The sequence below is a fragment of the Sapajus apella genome, unplaced genomic scaffold (genome assembly GCF_009761245.1).
Source record: "Sapajus apella isolate SASKATOON/1434 unplaced genomic scaffold, GSC_monkey_1.0 scaffold246, whole genome shotgun sequence".
NCBI classification, from domain to species: Eukaryota; Metazoa; Chordata; class Mammalia; order Primates; family Cebidae; genus Sapajus; species Sapajus apella.
Window position 1 is genome coordinate 388,530 of NW_022437186.1, and position 22,852 is coordinate 411,381.

General features: G+C 43.7%; 1 protein-coding gene and 1 pseudogene across 2 annotated transcripts in view; one reads left to right on the plus strand and one right to left on the minus strand.

Moving 5' to 3' along the window:
* LOC116545092 (cyclin-Y-like protein 2) overlaps positions 1–9,922 on the plus strand; it is a 39,376-nt gene extending 29,454 nt beyond the window's left edge. The window contains exons 9-10 of the mRNA XM_032271711.1: positions 7,276–7,438; positions 9,625–9,922. Of these exons, the coding sequence (XP_032127602.1) occupies positions 7,276–7,438; positions 9,625–9,735 (274 nt within the window). The 3' untranslated portion in view covers positions 9,736–9,922. The remainder of the gene's footprint in view (positions 1–7,275; positions 7,439–9,624) is intronic.
* An 8,615-nt stretch (positions 9,923–18,537) lies between these two features.
* On the minus strand, positions 18,538–22,602 carry LOC116545094 (annotated as a pseudogene). Its single transcript, XR_004266180.1, has one exon. The product of XR_004266180.1 is annotated as a delta(24)-sterol reductase pseudogene (transcript).
* Between the last annotated feature and the right edge of the window lie 250 nt (positions 22,603–22,852).

Here is a 22,852-nt window from a genome sequence, read left to right on the forward strand (position 1 = left end):
AAAATAGTTTTGCTCTGGTTCTGGCTCTAGGCCAGCACAATATCACAAAATGATCATACTATATGGTTTTAACTTCATATCACTGAAAGAGACACTGAGCAGCATAGAAAAGACAGCCTTGAATTGTCGATGCCACCACTGTGAACCTCTCTCCTACAAGGAGAGAAGCTACATGCTTGGGGGAGGGAGAGCACAGCAGCTGTGGGGCTTTGCCTGAACTCAGTGCTGCTTTGTCATAGCAGAAAGTAAAACAAGGCTGAACTCACCCAATGGCCACCCACAGAGAAAACATTGAGACTAGCCCCAGCCAGAGGGGAATTGTTCATCCCTGTGGTTGGACTTGAGTTGTGAAAGCCTGGCTGCTGTGGGATAAAATACTCTGTGGTCCTTAATAAACTGAAAGGCTGTCTAGGTCACAAGGACTGCAACTGTTAGGCAAGTCCGAGTGCTGTGCTGCACTTGGAGCCAGTGTGTTTGGGGACATGTGACCCAGAGAGACAGCAGCTGGGGCAGCTAGGCAGTGCTTGTCCACCCCTCCTCCATCCCTAGACAGTGCAGCTCGCAGCTCTGACAAAGATCCGTTTTTTCCACTTGAGGGGAGGAAAGAGGACTTTGTCTTGTAACTTGGATACTAGCTCAGCCACAGCAGGAGAGGGCACTGGTCAGAGTCCTGAGACCCCTCCATTTCAGGTCCTAGCTTCAGGATAACATCTCTAGACAAACTCTGGGCCAGAAGGGAACCTGCTACCTTAAAAGGAAGGACTCAGTAATGGCAGGATTCCTCACTTTCTGATGAAAGAGCCCTTGGGCCTGGAAGAATCATCAATGGTGACCAGATGATACATGCCATGGGCCTGGAGTGAGACTGAGAGGTGTGTTGGCTTCTGGTGTGCCCCAGCACATTCCCAGCTGTGGTGGCTAAGAGGAGAGACTCCCTCTGCTTGATAAATGCTGAGGGAAGAGTGAAGAAGATTTTTCTTGAGCTTTGATACCAGCTCAACTACAGTGAGAAGAGCACCAAGTGAGCTGTAGGAGTCCCTGATCCAGGCCTTGGCCCTTCGATGGCATCTCTGGACCTACCTGGGCCAGAGGAGAGCCCACTGCCCTGAAGAGTGAGTTCCAGGGCAGGCAGCACTTACCACAAGCTGACTGAGAGCCCTTGGGAATTAAGTGAACATCAGTGGTGACCTTGCACTAATCCCCATGGGACTACAATGATGTTGTACCTGGGGACAGACCACTGTGCCTGGGGAAAAGGGAGGGAAGAGTGGGAAGGGATTTGCCTGGTAGACTCAGTGCCAGCTCAGCCATCGTAGAACAGAACACCGGTAGATATCTAAGGTTTATGACTCCACCCCTGGCTCCCAGACAGCATCTCTGAACTCACCCAAGGACCATGGGAATTTATTGCACTTAAGGGAAGGACAGAGGCCTGGCTGGCTTCACTACCTGCTAATTGTAGAGCCCTGGAGCCTTGAGTGACGTAGGTGGCAGTGGGTAGTTGTTACAGTGGGACTTGGGCAGTCACAGTGCTGTGCTGGCTTCAGGCCTAGTGCCGTCTGGACAGACCTAGTGCTGTCCCAGATGTTGTGGCCACAGGGGTGCTTGTATTGCTCCTCTCCCAGCTCCAGGCAGCCTAGCACAGAGAGACAGACTTCATTCGTGTGAAAGTAAGGGAAGAAGTGAGTCTCTGTCCACTAATCTAGAGAATTCCTCCAGGTCTGATCTTAGACCACCAATGTCGTACCACCACAAGCCTGCAAAAACCAGTGACATTCTTCACAGAAATAGAAATAAAAAATGAATCCTAAAATTTTTAGGCAACTATAAGAGACTCAATATTTAAAGCTGTCCTGAGCAAGAACCAAGCAAATCTGGATGAATTACATTATCTGATTTCAAATTATTCTCTACAGCTATGGTAACCAGAACAGCATGGCACTATGTTTAAATACAGTCACATAGAGCAATGCAACAGAGTAGAAAACCCAGAAACCGATTCATACATCTTCAGTAAACTCATTTTCTACGAAGGTGCGGAGCACGTGCAGTGGGGTAATGATGGTCTCATCAATACGTGGTGCTGGGTAAACTGGATATCCATATGCAGAAGAATGAAACTAGGCCTCTATTTCTCACCTTATACAAAAATCAAATCAAAGTGGATTAAAGATGTAAATCTGGGCGTGGTGGCTCACACCTGTAATCCCAGCACTTTGGGAGGCCAAGGTGGCAGAATCACTTGAGCTCAGGAGTTCAAGACTACCTGGGCAATGCCATGGCTCTATTTAAAATTTTTTAAAGATTTAAATCTAAGACCCCAAATACGAAACTAAAATAAGACATTGGGAAAATTCTCCAGATATTGGACTGGGCAAATATTTCTTGCATAGTGTTTTATAAGCACAGGCAACCAAAACAAAAATGGGCAAATTAGGTCACATCAAGTTAAAAAGCTTGTGCACAGCAAAGGAAACAGTCAACAAAGTGAAGAGACAACCCACAGAGTGGGGGAAGGTTTTGAAAACTATCTGACAAGGGATTAATTACCAGAATATTTAAAGAGCTCAACTCCATAGAAGAAAAACATCTAACGATCTGATTTTTAAAATGGACAAAATATCTGAATAGGCATTTCTCAAAAGAGGACACATTAGACAGGCTTGGTGGCATGCACCTATAATTTCAACTGTTTAGGAGGCTTAGGTGTGAAAATTACCTGAGCCTGCGAGGTCAAGGCTACAGTGAGCTGTGATTGTCCCACTGCACTACAACCTGAGTGACAAAGTGACAGCTGTTTGAAAACTCCTTAAGAAAAGCTTGCCAGGCCAAGCATTGTGGCTCACGCCTGTAATCCCAACACTTTAGGAGTCATGAGGTCAAGAGATTGAAACCATCCTGGCCAACATGGTGAAACCTTCTCACTACTAAAACATTAAAAAATTCACTGGGTTGGTGGTGAGCACCTGTAGTCCCAGATACTCGGGAGGCTGAGGCAGGAGAATTGCTTGAACCCGGGAAGCAGAGGTTACAGTGAGCTGAGATCGTTCCACTCTACTCTAGCCTGGTGTCTGGCGACAGACTAAGACTCTATCTCAAAAAAACAAGGAAGGCATACCAATGGCAAACAGGTAAATGAAAAAAGATACTCAACATCAATATCTTTGATCTTCAGAGAAATGCAAATCAAAATTACAACAAGAGATCATCTCACCCCACTTAAAATGGCTTTTATTCTAAAGACAGGCAATAACAAATGCTTGCGAGGTTATAAAGAAAAGGTAACCCTCATTCACTGTTAGAGGGAATGTAATTTAAATACGACCACTATGGAGAAGAGTTTGGAGGTCCTCAGAATTAAAAATAGAGCCATCATATGATCCAGCAATCCCACTGCTGGGTATATACCCAAAAGAAAGGAAATCAGTGTATCAGGGAGATACCTGCACTCTCATGTATATTGCAGCACTATTCACAACAGCCAAGATTTGGAAGCATTGCAGGTGTTCATCAACAGATGAGTGGCTAAAGAAAATGGTTCATATACACAATGGAGCACTATTCAACCATAAAAGAGAATGAGATCCTGTTGTTTGCAACAGCATGGATGGAAATGTTAAGTGAAATAGGCCAGACACAGAAAGACAAGATTCACATATTCTCACTTATTTGTGGGACCTAAAAATTAAAGCAATTTAACTCATGAAGATATAGAGTAGAATTGTTAGCAGGAGCTGGTAAATGTGATATGGGGAATCGGAGGAGTAAGGTGTAATGGTTAATAGGTGCACACATTTTGTTAGAATAAACATCTAGTAGTTGATTGTGCAACAATGTGACAACAGTTGAATTGCACATTTTACAGTTCTAAAAGAGTATAATTGAATTATTTTTTAAAATAATAATAATAATAAATAAAAGGATACATGCTTGAGGTATGATGGATTCTCCATTTACCCTGATGTGATTAGTACACATTCTAGGCCTGTATCAAATAATTTTATATATCCTATAAATATATACACCTGCAGTGCACCCCCCCAAAAAAAAGACTTTCATTCAGAATTAACAGAGTGTATATTTACAACTGAAATGAGGCTTCTTGTAACCAAGAAGAGACTAGTGATGGTTGTTTGCTGTTCAAATGGCTGCTAAGTTACCACTTTGCTAATTGTATAAACTGAGTTGTCATGGTGATATTGCTAGTAGCCATTTTAGTAAAGGCTACATGAAAACAACATGAACGTACTTTGAAAGTTGCAGAAGCTAAAGTGCTCTTAATCACTACTGGCATCAATCGGTAAACTGTTCTATTTTTTTGTGCGTGGTTTTTGTGTGTGTGTGTGTGTGTGAGAAGGAGTTTTGCTCTTGTTGCCTAGGCTTAAGTGCACATGCACATGCATGTTGATAGCAGCACAATTTGCAATTGTAAAAATGTGGAACCAGCCTCAATGCCCATCAGTTAATGGGTAAAGAAAATGTGGATATACCATGGAATGCCGCTGAGCCATAAAACAGAATGAAATAATGGCCTTGACAGCAACTTGGATGGAGCTTGAGGCCATTATTCTAAGTGAAGTAACTCAGGAATGGAAAAACAAATACAATATGTTCTCACTTATAGGTAGGAGCTAAGCCATGAGGATCCAAAGGCATAAGAATGATACAATGGCCTTTGGGGACTATGAGAGGAAGGATGGGAGGGGTGATGGATAAAAGATTACATATTGGGTACAGAGTACACTGCTCAAGTGGTAGGTAAACCAGAAGCTCCGATGTCACCCGTAAAAAAATTATACGTGTAACCAAAACCACCTGTACCTCAAAACTATTGAAATAAAACTTTAAAACATTATTGATAAACAACTTATATATATACACACACACATATACATGTAAGTTAAACTGAGAAGCTCCTATTCAGAAAATTTGCTGTGCTTGTAAAGGGTATGCTATTAAGCAATTAAAAAACCGACAAATACTAAGAAGATACATATCCTGTAGGGATAATTGTTGTTGTTTTTTTTTCAATAACTACTATTAATAAACATATAAAATACCGTATTTTACACAGTTAAAATATGTTTATGGAAAAACACAAAAGAGGTTATGACATACATATATTCATATAGTAAATTAAGTCCTGATTGGCTGATTATTCAAACATCTGATTTACAGTCCCATAGCCTTGTGGTTATATGAATAGGAAATTAATGTTGGAAGTAGTTTCAACTGGGTTTTCAGTTAAACAAATGAGAAAATCACATATCTGCTTATATCCTGCTTTCCATAGTGAAAAACTTCAAGCATTTGTTGATTTAGCCAGTGGATAAAACATTGAAACTTTAATACCAAGGAACCAAATGTGTTGTTGAGGTATTGCTTTTATACAATTCTTTATAGGGATTACTATGGGAGTGGTAAGATTACTCTGGTTTTGTATTTATTTAAACATTTGACTGAGTGCTGGATACAGTGGCTCATGTCTGTAATACCAGCACTTTGGGAGGCCAAGGTGGTAGTATCCACTTGATCACAGGAGTTTAACACCAGCCTGGGCAAAAAGTGAGACCCTGTCTCCACAAAAATAATTTTAAAAAGCCCAGCTAAGTGGCATGAGCCTGTAGTTCCAAGCCTTGAAAGGCTTAGGTGAATAGTTCACTTGAGCCTGGGAGGTTGAGTCTGCTGTGAGCTAGGATCATGCCACTGCACATTAGCCTGTGTGACAGAGCAAGACCCTGTCACAAAAAACAAAAACAAAACCTTTGGCCAGGACAGCTGAATAATCATGTGGCAGAGGGCTGCTCCCAGCCTCTTCCCCTCTCAGTGCATTCAACTCATCCCCACAGTCTGTTCTGGCCAGGGGTGACAGATGCTGAGCACTTGGGGTTTCATTTCTAATTCAACTGAGGAGAAACACTGTAAGGCCAGCACCCTACCAGAAGGCATCTTTTAAAATGGGTTTAGTCTAGCCAAGGTGTGTCTCTCTGATCTTTCTACCATTTGAAGTTGAAAGAATATTCCTGCCCCTTAATAGTGACAGCTAATAAATGGCATCCATCATTTCTGTCATCTGATCACTATTGCAGTGCCTGGGGAGCGAGCACGAAGTCTGAGTTGTGCAATGGAACCCTCAAGAATGAGCCCAAGTCAGCTGCACAAGTGCAGAGGAGGCTGTCACCTTTCTCCTCATCCCAAACTTAGGGTGCTGAGTGCAGAACGGACTGCAAGCAGCTGTGCCCTGTTTGGACATTAGCGATGGAACCCACCTGCATAGGATGTATTCGTTTCAAAATAGAATTTGGAATGGTTCTAGTAGCTCAGTATGACATTTTTAAATAAATTGAGAAATTTTATTAACTGACTTAACAGAAATGCATAAGGTATTGTTTAAATGCATAAGGTATTGTTTAAAGAGTATCTACAAAATTGTAACCTCAAGGTTTTCTTGCAAAAGAAGTGGAAGTACAGAAACACTTTCAAATGAAGAACCATTGAGAAACAAAATATAAGTAGTATAACATTTACTTATGTACATTTTTAAAGATTATACAAGAATCGATTTGCTCAGGCTTTCTAAGTTATGAACATTAATAGGATTTCCCTCTAGGGAAAGTTTTCACACAAATGTTGAAGAAATTCTTAAAACTGAAAACTTTCCTGTATTTGGTAATCTACTGGGATTCCAATCCAATGTGCTTTCTTATATTTATGAGGTCTATCTACAGTGTGTGTTATCATGGGTCTTGAAGCAAATATCATGTAAATAAAGGCATTTCTACATTCTATTCATTCATAGGGTTTATTTCAGAAATGAGTTCTTATCCTCATGTGGAAGTAGAACAACTGAAGACCTTACCACATGTCTGTATTTATAAGGATTTTCTCCATTGAATCCTTTCATGTTTTTGAAGAAATGAAAAAACTGAAGGCTTTACCATGTTTCTTAAGATTATGTCATTTTTCTCCATAGTAAACGTGAATATGTCTTTGAAAGTATGTGGAAAAAGGAAGTTTATTAACACATTTTTACATTCATGTTTCTTTTCTGGTACAAGTTATTTCTAAGTTTTCAAAGAGAACTGGGAACGTTGCATGCTTTCTTGTTATTTCTTTGCTTGATAGGGTTCTGTCCAGTGTGCGTTATTTCATGAATTCTAATAAACTAGAGCACATGATGGCTTTACACATTTCTTACATGAGAATAATGTTTTTGAAGACAGCCCAGTGAACTCACATTGTCCTGTGTTGGTTTTGTTGTTTCTCCTTCCCCAGGAATGAGTTAGAAGGGTACTTCGTGGAGCTAATTAATTATAATTTCATCATTCCTGGAAAGGTTTATACCAGATACTACTTCTATCTTCGTACCTTGGCACACAGGCATGGCCTGTATTTGCCTGTTTACCTTCTTGAGAGAGAAAAAGCATGGGAGCTGCAGGTAAGGTTATGAAGTTACTAAGTGGGTTTTCAGTCAAACACCAATGCCAACATCTGTGACTAGGTCATATTAAGTAATGATTAGAAAAATGGAAAGCTTCAAAATTAACATATTGAAGGGCTTATTAACCTTTTAGCATTCTATTTCCTGTGTCTTTTATGGTTTTTGTAAAGATTCACATTATTTGAAAATTATAGATATTATCTCTTCTGTGACCATAATTCACAATGTTTTAATCAAAATTTAAATCATTCTTAATGAATTTGAACCTTTTGAACCTTTGCCCTTGCAAATAATCATACATAAATGGTTTCTTGCCATTGTGTTTCTATTTTTTAATTTATTATTATCTTTATTTTTTTTAATTTTATTGCATTTTAGGTTTTGGGGTACATGTGAAGAACATGCAGTATTGTTGCATAGGTACATACATGGCAGTGTGATTTGCTGCCTTCTTCCCCATCACCTGTATCTGGCATTTCTCCCCATGTTATCCCTCCTCAACTCCCCAACCCCTGCTGTCCGTCTCCTGGTTCCCCCCCCGACAGACCTCTGTGTGTAATGCTTCCCTCCCTGTGTCCATGTGTTCTCATTGTTCAACACCTGCCTATGAGTGAGAACATGTGGTGTTTGATTTTCTGTTCTTGTGTCAGTTTGCTGAGATTGATGGTTTCCAGGTTCATCCATGTCCCTACAAAGGACACGAACTCATCAAGTAGGCTTCATCCCAGGGATGTAAGGCTGATTGAACGTACACAAGTCTATAAACATAATTCACCACATAAACAGAACCAACACAAAAACCACATGATTATCTCAATAGATGCAGAGAAGGCCTTAGACAAAATTCAATGACCCTTTATGCTAAAAACTCTGAATAAACTAGGTATTGATGGAATGTACCTCAAAATAATAAAAGCTATTTATGGCAATCCCACAGCCAATATCATACTGAATGGGCAAAAATTAGCAGCATTCCCTTTGAAATCTGGCACTAGACAAGGATGCCCTCTCTCACCATTCTTATTCAATATAGTATTGGAAATTCTAGCCAGAGCAATCAGGCAAGAAAAAGAAATAAAGCGTATTCAATTAGGAAAGGAGGAAGTCAAATTGTCTCTATTTGCAGACAACATGATTGTATGTTTAGAAGACCCCATCGTCTCAGACCAGAATCTCCTGAAACTGATAAGCAACTTCAGCAAGTGTCAGGATACAAAATCAATGTGCAAAAATCAAGCATTCCTTTACACCAAAACAGACTTAAAGAGAGCCAAATCAAGAATGAACTGCCATTCACAATTGCCATTGTATTTCTAATGATGTATACATACATAATACACTCTTGACTACTTTTTATTACTCGGTTTGCAAATTTATGTCATTTATACCACAGTGCAGTCAGTCCCATGTGTGTACCACACAGTGTGTACCACAGTGCAGTCAGTCCCATGGGTTTGTCAGACAAACCATTACTGCCTAAGCCGAGAGGCCTGCACTTAGACTGAATGAGGTGTGCGTGTCTCAAGGACTGGATGCAGGAAGTACATGGGATTTTACTGGAAATGATAACTTTTGTGGGACAAAGTAATATTTATGGTTTGTGACTTTTACTAAGTACACAGCAAAATTACAGCTGACAAGGATGAACATTTAAAATATACATGTTCTATGGCATCGTGGAAGTGTTTTAAAAGAATACATTTTTCTACCGTAATTAGTGCAAATGAAGTAATGCCTTTTGATGTTTTAGTCGTTAGATTTCGCTTACATTTCAGTACAACCCAGCACATGCCTGCTTCGTTAAAATTTGCTTTGAGTGTATAATAACTCATAGATCAGGTAGAATTTGATTAGATTAGTAAACTGACTTTTTGCAAAAGTGTGCATTCATTATGTTTAAGGAACAAGTGCATAGGTAACAGATGATACTGTGGCATTTTTGGGAGCCCAATTTTTAAGTAACTTAATAAAGCAAGCTCCCCTTTGCTCCGGCAATCTAATTCTAGCCCTGAAAGGAGAATTACCTTAGTGAGCTGCCAGAAGTTGGCAGTGTAACCCTCAGCCTCAGTAGCTGTAGCTGAACTATCTAAAGAAGTCTGCATGTGTGGCTTATCATCAATGGTGATAGTTATAAGGTTGGAACCCTTTTATAATTGTACCTTTTTTCTATTTGACACTCTTAGGCTTTTTCAAGGATGGAACAAGATGAAGTCTTCTCTACTGCTGGCCAGAAAAGGTCTTTGAGTGCTGATGATTTGATTCATCTTCAGCGCTCTAAGGCCATCCTCTCCTGAAGGAAGAAATGAGGGGTAATGTAACATCTGAACCCCTCATCAAAAAAGACAGGAAAATACCACCTCTCCTGCTAAAGAACTAGTAAAGCTAGTGTTTTCAAAAGAAGAAACACCTCAATTCCAGTTAACTCAAGGACAACTAAGATTGCACATCCTAGAAAAGAATGGGACCTTGTCAGGGCAACAACACAGTCTTACACTCTTGTGTCCCTTTTCATGTAAACAGAGTTATAGAAACTACTCCAAAGTGAAGGCTCCTTCTGTCCACGCACAGATACTAGCTTAGTGTGTGCACTGATAGCTGTGAATTATGTAAGGCCTTTTTTTTTGTTTGATTTGAGATGAGTCTCACTCTGTTGCCAGGCTGGAGTGCAGTGGCTCGATCTCGGCTCACTGCATTCTCAAGCCATTCTCCTGCCTCAGCTGCTCTCCTTAATTAATTTTTTTATTTTAAGTAGCTGGGATTTACAGGTACGCCTGGCCTATGTAAGGGTTTTAAAACAATAGTTTAAATTTTTTAGATTTTAAAGATAACTTTTCAGTTTTTTTTTTTAATATTTTTTCTTTCGCCCCAAATTGCTGCATATGCATTTGAAATCAATGCAGTATTACTATTAACACATGTCAGAGGTGTTCATGAATAGCACAGTCTTTTCTTCCTGGGGATCCCCCCCTGCAGGTGTCCCAGCCTGCTCACAGCAGCCATAGAAGGGGCCTGTATACTGAGAGAAGCTGCAGAGCCCTGGAAGGCTGGGAATGCACAGGCAGACGTGTTGAGAGTTGAGATGGGAGGTGGGTTGTGATGTCCTCTGTGAGGGTGTGATTGTTACTGTCCTGAGGCTGTTTCTAGATATTTTCTAATAAATTCAGATGTAGGTAAGACGTGACAATTCTAAAGGAGTATTGCAATGGGGAAAGCACCAAGCATCAGATCTGCAAGCATCTCAAAAGAGGGAGAAAAATGCTGTGGTTTTTATGGAGGAGGAAACAAGATTAGAAGGAAGGTGGGAGGAAGAGTGGAGAATGGCAAAATCAGATTCAGGCTTAGGGAATGTTTCACCCAAAAGTCAGCCTGTTCTTCGAAGGGGCATAAACGGGGTTTGTATGTTGGCTCAGACTGAAGGCAGAGCAGAGTCCGGGAGCCTGGGGAAAGGAGAGAAAAGCAGTGTATTTAACAAGTATTTTGTTCTGAACACGGAAGACAAAATTAATCGTCTATAAAAGAAAAATGAAAATTTAGAGAGTTTGTGCATTTGTGATATCTAAAAGAGGAAGGATCATCTAAGTCACAATGAAAAGCGTATTTATTTGCTGTAATCTGCTTCTGCAGAACACAAAAAATGGAGAGTTCTTACCCATGGCTGTTTACCGAGATTGACTACCCACCCTGTTTTTCCCCACTTTACTTTGTCCTCTACAATTTTTTTCCATTTGGTTTTCCTGAGTTGTCGCCTATATAATGTGCACTCCAGGGTGCAAGAGTGAGACTCTGTCTCAAACATAAATAAATATTTTAAATCTTGTTTTAACCAATTATTGTTTGTATTCGTGTAATTTTGTTAATATAAAAGACCCACCTCTGGACAGACTATTATGATTTTCTTTTTACTCATGTCCAACTAAATTATACCACCTCGTTTTCTTAAAAAAAAAAAAAAGTTTCTATTAACTAATCTTATTACAATTTACATAGATGATTCACAACATGCTTAGACTTTCTGTTTTGCCTAAATATTCTCTTTCTTAAACAAACTGGTCATTTTATTTTAGGGCAAAATACCACACAAAATTCCTTCTTATATAAAATTGCTATTTTTTCACCTTCTTCATCAAAAATACCTCTATATATCTTTAACTTTCTTTGCATCTTCTATTTCCTGGTTCCTTTTACCTCATTTTATACATAACTTTTATAGAAGGTTTGAATTAGGCAAAGATAATTTACCTTCTAATAAGAAAATTTAAAAAGTGTTTTCCTACATTTTTTAAGTTGGAAATTACCCAGCTACTTAATATCTGTTAATAACCTTATATACCGAATCATATGACATGTCTGTTTACATTTATTCCACTACATTTATAAGATTATTTAATATTTTATCTAGGTTATGAAAACTATGATAGTCATTTTTTAAAGTAAATTCCCTGTTAACCATTTTATTTCAGGTACAAGTGTGACCCACAAGAAAGTATACAAGGAAGTACACTACAATTCAAAAGAACTATTTGAGTATCATAATTTACACAGATGGAAATCCAGGGGATGTGTGTGGGAATACATATTAAGAGTGTGGGATAATGGTGGAAGAAACATAAAGTCAGATCAGGACAAGCTTATGCTCACTAAGGAGAGATTCTGCAATTAATGTTGCAGCTTGAGGGAGTTAGAAAGAGCTCTAATAGTTTGTTTGGTGGTTGGCTGAAACATTGACTGAAAGGTTGCCCACAATGAGGGAGTTGGAAATGCTGGGACTTCCTTAATTTAATGCAAAGGAAGGGATTCAAAAGCTAAAGGAAACTGGAATGTTAGACTACTGGATATATATATATTGTAGATCCAGGCTGGAGTGCAGTGACATGATCACAGCTCACTGCATCCTCGACCTCCTGCACCCAAATGGTTCTTCTACCTTAGCCTCCTCAGTAGCTGGGACTACAGGCATTTGCCATCATACCTGGCTAATTAAAAAGATATATTTTTTGTAGCCCAGGCTGGTCTCAAACTCCTGGGCTCAAGGGATCATGTGTCTTGGCCTCCCAAAGTGCTGAGATTATAGGTGTGAGCCACCACATCCAGCCTGGATTTGTCATTTAAAAACCACTCACCCACACTGGGAGGGCCCAGAGGACATAACCTTTTACCATGACTGTGAGAAATAAATTTGTGAGGGAAGCTCCAGCATCTTTGAAGAGTTCTGTTGTGATAACTTTTCTCTGTAGGCCAGACCTTACAATGGGAACTCATTTACTGAATGAGAAAACCTGATTGAAATGGAAGTAATTGGATCCCAGGTTGTCAGGAGCAAGTGGCAGTACTCAATCACCAAAGACGAGTGTGGTTACTGCGATGGACAGTAGAGTCAAAGCAGCAGAGAGAATGTTATGACTTATGTAGACCTATGGCATTTCCTAGTTGATCATAGTGGCCCTAGAAGTGAAACATAGGAAGCCTGTAAATCCTTTCTGGATCTGTATAAACAGAAAAGCTCTAGGTTGAGTGATCAAAGATCTAACCTGAGTAATGGAAACAGAGTCGTGGCTTCTCAACCAATTCCTGGAATTGAACCACTTTGCAGACCCAGAACCTCTTGAATGAAGGGGAGACTATCTTAGTCCACTCAGACCTTACACAAGGTAATTTATACAAAACAGAAATTTTCTTCTCACAGTTCTGGAGGCTGGAAAATCTGAGATCAAGGTACCAGCAGCTTCCGTGCTTGGTGAAGGCTCACCTTCTGCTTCTTGTTGTGTTCTCACATGGCAGAAAGGGCAAGTCAGCTGTTTCAACCTCTTTTATAGGGGCACTAATCCTACTCATGAAGACAGAGCCCCCATGTCTCAGTCACCTCCAGCAGGCTCCATCTCTTAATACTGTGGCACTTCAGGTTCGGTTTCAACATATATATCTGGGGAGAAACCAACATTCAGGCCCTAGCAGAGTCCAAGTCCCCTTGAAGCAGGACCCTGGTACATTGCCAAAAATCTATACAGTTAGCCTTTCTTCCTGCCTTCCCCAAAGAGACCTATGGCCTTTTACCAGGGAAAGTGTGCACTGGGGGAAAGGAAACAATCAGATAGTTTGGGGACTGCTGGGCTCTGAACTGACCCAAAATGACAAAATAGTGGCTTATGAATGTCAGGTGACCAATGGAGTTTGAGCTCAGGCTTGTCTCATGGTGGGCAAGCCCGCCTTGTGGTCACTGCACCAGTTTGCAACTGCATCATCAGAACAGACATGCTTAGCAGCCTGGCAGCTTCCCCACCATGGGTTCCTATAGAGTGAGGACTGTTATGGTTAGGAAAGCCAAATGGAGCCTCTATAATGGCCTCTACCTAGGAAAATAGTAAACCAAAAGCAAAGCTACATTCCCAAGGGATCTGAGAGATAAATGACACCATCAGTGACTTGAAAAACACAGGGCTGGTGACTCCTATATACTGAATCTGCCACATTCTCTTTCAACTCAACTATTTGGCCCGTGCAGGCTGATGGATCTTGGAGAATGACAGTGGACTCTCGTAAGCTTAACCCAAGAATCACTTCCATTCCATGGCAGCTGCTGTACCAAATGTGGTAATTGTTTGAGCAAATTAATATATCCCCTGGTACTGGTATGCAGGTATTGAACTGATAAGTTCGTTTTTCTCCATTCCTGTGAATGAGACTCACCAGAAGCAGTTTGCTTTCAGCTGGCAAGGCCAGCAACCCTCCAACCTCGGTGCCCAACCTCCACCTTTGGTGCTTTCCCTCAGGGGTCTATTGATGCTCCAGCCCACGTCATCATGTCGTTCTCACAGATCTTGATTGCCTTTTCCTTCCACAGGACAGCACAAGGGTCCATTGCATTGAGAGCATCATTCTGACTAGACCCAGTGAGCAAGAAGTAGAAACTCTAAATGACTGGTAAGACATTTGTGTGTCAGAGGATGGAAAATAAATCTGACAAAAGTAGGCCAGGCATAGTGGCTCACACCTGTAATGCCAGAATTTTGGGAGACTGAGATGGGAGTATCACTTGAGGCCAGGAGTTCAAGACCAGCCTGGGAAACATAGCAAGACCACATCATTTCTTTTCTTTCTTTCTTTTTTTTTTTTTTTTTTGAGATGGAGTCTAGCTCTGTAGCCCAGGCTGGAATGCAGTGGTGGGATCTCAGCTCACTGCAACCTCCGCCTCCTGGGTCCTGGTTTGAGCAATTCTGCCTCAGCCTACCAGGTAGCTGGGATTACAGGGACACAAAGACCCAATTTCTACCAAAAAAAAGTAAAAAATAAAATAGATGGGCATGGTGGTGTGCCCTTGTGATTCCAGTTACTTGGGACGCAGAGGCAGGAGAATTCCTTGAGCCCAGGAATTCGAGGCTGCAATAAGCTACGATTGTACCACTGTACTCTAGCCTGGGCAACAGAGTGAGACCCTGTCTCAAAAAAAAAGCAACAACTCAGGGGCCTTGCCTCAGTGAAGTTCCTAGGAGTCCAGCAGTGTGGGACCTGCCGAGACATACCTTTTAAGGGAAAAGGGTGAGTTGTTGCATCTGGCTCTGCTTACAACCAAGAAAGAGACACAGTGCCTAGTGAGCCTATTTGGAGTTTTGGGGAAGCATATTCCTCATTTGTGTGTGTTGCTCCAGCTAATGTAACAAGTAACCTGAAAGGCTGCTGGTGTTGAGTGGGGCCCAGAGCAAGAGAAGGCCGTGCAGCAGGTCCAGGTGGCCATGCGTGCTGCTCTGCAACAGGGGCCATGTGACCCAGAAGATCCAATGGTGCTCAGAGCATCAGTGGCAGATAAGTTTGGAGCCTTTGGCAGGCCCCTATAGTTGAGTGGCAGCACAGGCCCTTAAGATTTTGGTGCACAGCCCTGCCATCCTCTGCAGATAACTATTCTCCTTTTGAGAAGCATCTCACCTGTCCCTGGGCTGAATGCTTACCTGGGGATTACGAAGTTCCCATGTGACCTGTGTGATACCCAGATACCAGCTGAAAGTGGACAGCTGCAGTGTAATAGCTTCCTTCTGGGACATCCCTAAAGGACAAAGGTGAAGGGTAACCCTTCCCGTGGGCAGACCTTGGGGCAGTGCACCTGATTGTGCACTTTCCTTGGAAGGAGAAATGGCCAGATGTGAGACCAATTCATGGGCTGTGGCCAATAATTTGGCTGGCTGGTTAGGGACTTGCAGAGAACATGATAGGTAGGTGGGTGACAGAGAAGCCTGGGGAAGAGGTATGTGAGTAGACCTCACTGAAGGGCAGAAAATGTGACAATATGTGTGTTCTACGTGAATGGTCACTGAAGGGTGACCTCACAGAGCAGGTTATCAGTAGCAGGTAGATAAGATGACACATTCTGTAGATGTCAGTCTCTTTCCCCAGCCACTCCCATCTTCACCCCAGGGTCTCAGAAACAAAGTGGCATGGTCACAGGGGTGAGGTTATGCATGGGCTCGGGATCGTGGACTCACACTCACTGAGGCCGACCTCTCTACAGCCACCTCTGTATCTAGTCTCCCAGCAGCAGAGACCAACACTGAGTCCCTGGTATGACACAATCCCCCAGAGTGACCAGCCAGCCACCCACTAACAGGTTGATCACCTAAGACCTTTTCCATCATGGAAGTGGCAGTATTTGTTCTAAGTGGAATACACACTCTGTGTATGGATTTGCCCTCCCTGAGTGCAGTGCTTCTGCTGAAACTACCACTTGTGGGTTTACAGAATGGCTTCTCCACTGTCATGGAATCCACGCAGCATTTCTTCTGGTTCAAGAACTCACATCACAGCAAAAGAAATGCCGCGATGGCCCAGTGCTCATGGAATTCACTGGCCTTCCAGGCTCCCACTGTCCTGAGGCAGCTGGCTTGACAGATGGTGGAATAATGGCCTTTGGAGGAGTCAGTGACAGAGCAGCTCAGTGGCAGTGCCTTTCAGGCTGGGGCAAGGCTCTCAGAAGGCTGGATGTTCTCAGAACCAGTGTCCAATACATGGTGCTATTTCTCCCATAGCCAAGACTCAAAGGCTATTCCCATGGCCAGGAATTATGGAGTGGGAACAACATCATCGTCACCCCTAGTGACCTACTAACAAAAGTTTTGCTCCTTGTCCCCACCACCTTATACTCTGCTGGCCTAGAGGTCTTAGTTCCAGAGGGAGGAATGCTGCCGCCAGGAGACACAGTGATGAACCACTGCTCTGGAAGCTTAGGCTGCCACCTGGTAGTGCTAAGCTCCTCATGTCTCTGGATCAACAGGTAAAGAAGGGTTATGATGTTGGTGGGGGTGGCTGATCCAGACCGCCAAGGAGAAACTGCACTGCTGCTTCACAGTGGGTTGGGGAAGAGCATGTCTGGGATACAGGAGGGCCCTTGGGCGTGCACTATGATTAAGATCAATGGAAAAGCACAGCAACCCAATCTAGGTAGGATTAGTAATGTCCAGAACCTTCAGGAACGAAGGTTCCCCACCAGGTAAAAAACCACAACCAGCAGAGACTTCCTGAAGGCAAAGGGAATACAGACTGTGGAGTGGAAGAAGGTAGTTATAGGACCATGTGACCACTGACAGAAACCAGGACTGGAATTGTCATGAATGTGTGTGTGTGTGTGTGTGTTTAAAGTTTTAGAAGAAAACATAAGAAGAAATCTTCATAACTTGAGGTTAGGGAAAGAGTTCTTAGACATGATGGTAAATGCACATAAAAGCAAAAATCCATTAATTAGACTTGATCAAAATAAAACAAAAGACAATGAAAAGACAGCTATAGGCTGGGAGAGAATATCTGCAAACCATATATCCAAAAAAGAAAGTATTCGACATACATAAAGATCTCTCAAAATCAACAGAGAATCATCCAAACAAAAGTGGGTAAAAGACTTGGACCCTCACCAAACAGGATGCTCTCTATACAAAACAATAAGCCTATGAGAGACTGTCAACACTACCCATTAGGGAAATGCAAATCAAACCATAGTGAGGTGGTCAGGTGCCCCTGGAAAGCAGTTTGACAGCTCTGTTAAATCACATGGCCCAGCAGTCCCACAGCTATTTTCCCTGGAGTAACGAAAAATTGCGTTCGTTCACATGAAAACCTTTACATAAATGTTTATGGCAACTCTATCCATAATCACCCAAATCTGGACACAATCACACAACCTCCCATGGATGAAGGGTAACCACTTGTGTCTCCCTGTGCAGCCAAACGCCATTGCACAATCAAAAGGAGCAGGCCACTAACACACAGAGCAATGGGGATAGAGCTCAAAAACATGATTCTTAGTGAAAGCAGCCAGTTACAAAGATACCATGCTGCATGTCTCCACTCACACGACCTTCCTGAGACAACCAAGAAGGTCTACAGCCACCCACCAACCCGCCTAGCCACCTACCTGCCCCTCTGCCCACCATCTGTCCAATCTTCCTTCATTACCTGTTTATCCTTCTGCCTACTCAGCCAGCCACCAACCTGCCCATCCACACCCCACTCCACCCACTGTTTCAATACTGTACTCAGCTGTTTGTAACTAAATATCTCATTAGCCATGAAACAACCCAAATATAAATGCTGAGTTTATAGAACAAATAATTCTTCACAAAAGAAAACAATAAAAGACTAATTTTCTACAATATATCACCTGTTCCATCTATTCATTAGTTCTTCAATAATATTATTTAGGCTATGTCAAATATAAGAGATTTTTATCCTAGGGTTTTTTTTTTTTTTTTTAGATGGAGTTTCAAGCTGTTGCCAGGCTAGAGTGCAGTAGCTCGTCTCCCTCATGTCATCCTCCTAAAGTGCTGAAATTGCAGGCATGAGCCACTGCATCCAGCTTTTTTTTTTTTAATTCCACATACAAATGAGATCATGCAGTATTTGTCTTTCTGTATTTCCCTTATCTCACTTAGCATAATTTCTTCAAGTTTCATCAATATTGCTATACACATTTGATAGTTTCCAGTATGCAGATCTTTAATTTTCTTCATTGAACTCATTCTATTTAATTAAGTATTCCTATTTGATAATATTGTTAATGAATTGTTTTCTTTTTCAGATATTCTGTTGTTACTGTATAAAAATGCAACTGATTTTCTTTCTTTTTTTTTTTTTTTCCAGGCCATACTTTTATTTTAACAGAAGCAGCAGCCTCACAGCCATGAGGTCATGTGTTCCAGATGGTAGATACAGTGCCTGTGGCTGCAAGAGCCTGATAGGGGAGACTCATGCCTTTCTCCTTGGTCCCCATGACCAAAGAGGAAAAAAGCACACACCATACACTGCCACACCCATCCCTATCCCTCCTTTTCAGTAATATCCAATTATTCATCCTTCTGGCCAAAGAAACTGGCTACAATTCTGATTTTACAGAAAACCTTCACCCAGCCAAGAAACTCAGGGCTCTGGAGGTGAGAGGTTTACTCTGATACTTTCCACATGCATTGCCCCCTGGGACAAGTTTAACTCCACCCAAAACTATCACATGGATGGCCAGTGACAGGACTGGCTAAAAAAAAAAAAAGCCATGAACTCAGCTCACCATGCTAACACTGCCTCTTTCCAGGCAAGATTTTACTGGAGCAACATTAACCTGTGGGTGTGATTCCAAAATACCTTCCCTTCCAAGCCCCAGGTTGTGGGTAAGGTCTGGATTTTGGTTACATGATTAAGGGTGACTGAGGTTGCTGGCATCTCTGGCCACAGTCCCAGTGGCTTAGGGATGGAGGCTCCACTGGCAAAAACAATGACACTGTTGGATTAACCAGCTCATGTTAACCAACTATAGCAAGTAGAATCATCAGTTTTGCATCGAGCAAGGAAGCACATGGGTCTCCTATGAGAACTAATGCCAGGATTCACATGCTTTGCAAAATAGAGAATGAGGTTTTTTCCTTCTGCCCCCTCCAGAGGCCAAATGGGTTGGGTGGTTCCTTTGCCTTCTGAGTGCCTGAATGCCCCCAGCCCTCACAGGACCGTGTTCAGACACTAGCAGTGTGCCAAGCCTTGGGAGGGATGGGTGAACACTCTTCAGTCAAAGCGTGACTCTAAGAGGATTGTGGGACCTCGAATTACAAGGCAAATTCTTCCCTGCAAGCCAGGTATAAGCTTTTCTGAAAATGAGATGGGAGCTAGCCTTGGGGCTGAAGGAAGGATCTTGAATGACAGATAACTCCCAAGTGTTCACTAGGTCATTTATTTTTCCTCTGACCACCCAAATGAGGCTTTCTATGGGTTTTGCAACCACAGTATCTAAGACAATCAGAAGGGTTCCAGGGAGGTCTTGTCTGTAGTGATGTGACAGATGAGAAAACTGCAGCTCAGAGGACAAAGGACTTGCCCACCTTGCACAGCTCGCTGACAGTAGAGAGGGACTGAAACCTAGGTCTTCTGACTCACACCTCACAACCATGACTGGCTCAGCTCCCTTAATTCCAGCTTCCCTTACATGACAACAATTCCTTCTCAGATTCGGGTTTTCACCTGAGGCTGGGCAGTTCTTAAGATGGAGTTGCATAAACAACCAAGCTTTGAGTTATAACAAGCAGCGGAAGGACGTAGGGAGGCTCATTTCCCTCTAGAACGGAAATGGAACTTTTCTCTGAGCTTAGGATTTGTAAGGCACTGAAATTAACTACAGCTGGGGTGGGTAGTGGTGGGAGAAAGAAAAAAAGAGATGAGTGGTTGGAGAAATCAAGCTGATGCTCTTTTCTTCCAGCCCCACAGTGAGAATCCCACAGAAACATGGTGGTGGACTCCATTTTCCTACTTGATGCTGTCCACTCCCCAGCCCCCATGCTACAGAGCAGCGTAGACGCACTCCCACCAAGACAAAGTGGGTTTTGGGACAAGATGAGGCCAGCAGCATTGGTAAGCCAAGAAGAATGAGCCCAGGTCCCCTGGATCCAATTCAGAGGGCAGACCACTTTCGCCACCTAGGTGTCCCAGACCGAGGCTAGGGCAGGATTCAACCTTGGAATGCCTTCTCCAGGAACACAGGCCCCTCCGAGTGGACTCAGTGGTGACTGGGGTTGGCCTGCAGGCCAGGGCATAGAGGAGGAAGGGGCAGGACAGCACCAAGGATGGTGGGGAGAACTTTGGCCTCAGACCTGGCTATGGCACAGCACACCTTGGGCCTCCCTACCCCACCACTGCCCTCCTGAGACCCCAGGGTGGGGAAGAGCTGTCCTTCTCCTGTGAGGGATCGTCTGGCTGATGGAGGCGATGGCAGGGCAACTCCAGGGCATCCCCTTCATCACTCCAGCCACGGCCCATGGCTGTGCACAGGTGACCTGACGTGGAGCCTTTTCAGACTCCACTGCAGATATGATGCTGAACGGGAAGCAACAAGAGCTAGCACTTACCCAGCACTGCAATGTGACCGATGCTCAACTCAGATGACAACCTGCAGGTAGGTATTACTATCCCCTTCAACTGATGGAGAGACCCAGGCTCAGAGGGTTTAAGGGACTCACCCAGAGTCACACAGCTAATGAGTTCTAAACGGGGAACTGGACTCAGGCTTGTCTGCCTCCAAACCCCACATTCTTTCCATTCCACTGGGCTGCCCCTGGAAGCCAGGAGGAAGGTGGTGTTGGGCTGTTGGGGGGGGATTTCTGGAGGGGTTTCTCTCTGAAAGCGTGGATCTGGGAAAGCAGCCAAGCTCCAGTGAAAGGAAGATGCCTGACCACTCACAGTATCCGTCTCTCCAGGCGGCCTCCAGTTCAGTGCCTAGCAGCCTTGCAGATCTTGTCGTACACCTCAGGGAAGGCGTCTTGACAACCAAGCTTCTCTCGCAGCCTGTGGTACAAGGAGTCATCAAACATCTCCTAGAATTCCTCCAGGTCCATATAGCAGTCAGCATACAGCATCTGGAAGCCACGCACACTGCGAACAAACTTCTCCAACTGCCTCATGCAGGGCCTGGCTTCAAAGTGTTTCACACGTGGCTCCCCATATGCTCCAATGTCAATGTACAGTTCTGCCTCATTTCCCTTGGGGTGCACCAGGCCTGGCTGGCTGGGCAGGATGAATGGACACAGCCAGATGGGGTAGACGTGGATGTCGTTTTGGAAGGTGTGCAGGGCCTGCTGCACACACTTCATAGGCACCAGCATGTCCTGCACCACGTGGTGCTGCTCCTACAGCTTGCGCAGGGTCTCACCCTGGGTCAGCTTCAGGAGGGAGATCTTGGGAGGCACCATCCAGCCAAAGAGGTAGTGGAAGATGGGGTTGTTGCCAAAGGGGATGATGTCCTGGAGCTCCCAGAAGATGCTTTGCGTGTGGCGGTGGTAGTAGTGTCTCAAGGGAATGTACTCCAGGCCCTCTGGCTTTGTCTTCAGATAGTTCTCCACATGCTTAAAGAACCACGACTTGTAGTAATTGCCAATGCTATTCAGTTTGCTGGGCTCTACCTCGTCTGTCATGACCCCCGTCATAATGACAGCCTCATCCAGGGAGTAGAGCAGCCCTTCCACGAAGTGGTTCTCCTGCCGCTGGGACTCATGGGTGAACTTGGCACAGATAGCCTCCAGGCCCCGCACCGGCTCAAAACGCAGCTTGAGGTACTTCTTGGCAGGGATGATGCGGATCTCGGCAGCCACCAGGAAACCCAGCGTCCCAGGGGACCAGGGTACGGCATAGAATAGCTCTGAGTTTTCGGACAGAGCGCATCGCACAAAGCTGCCATCAGCCAGGACCAGCTCATAGGCAGCGCAGATGTATTGGAACAGTCCGTATTTGTGGGATGACGACTCTATGCCCGTGACCATGATCAAGCCTCCCACTGTGAGGTCATCAAGCTCAGGCCACACGGGCAGAGTCCAGCCAATGGAGTTCAGCAGGGCAGTCACCTGGCCCATGGTCACCAAAGGCTCCACACGGACAATCTGTTTCTTGGTGTCCACTTCCAGAATGTCCATCAGATTAATCATGATGTTTTTGTGTGTCTTCTTGTACTTCCCGACACGGAGTGAGACGGTGAGCCAGCCGGGGCGTCCTGTGCACATGAAGGTCTTGCTGCCTTGCTCCTTCCATTCCCGCATCTGCTTCTGGATGTCCCGCACGTGCTCCTTGAGCTTGACCACCACCCAGAAGCGCACGTAGTAGTAGATGCCGAAGATGAGCAACAGCAGCAAGAGGAAGAGGCACATGAACACCCAACGCTGGTGGATGAGCACGAACTCCAGTCCCTTCACGCGCACCCACAGCAGGAAGGGCAGCACGCACACGGCCAGCGACACTGTGAGCTCTATGGTGGGACGCCGGGCGGGAAGGGCTGCAGGCTCGCGCCGCCAGTCACCACAGCCCGCTCTGTGCCTTGCCCGCTCTCTTCATGTTAATATTGTATCCTGCAACTTTACTGAACTAGCTCCTTCGCTATAACAGGGTTTCATTGTTGTTGGTAAAATGGTGGGT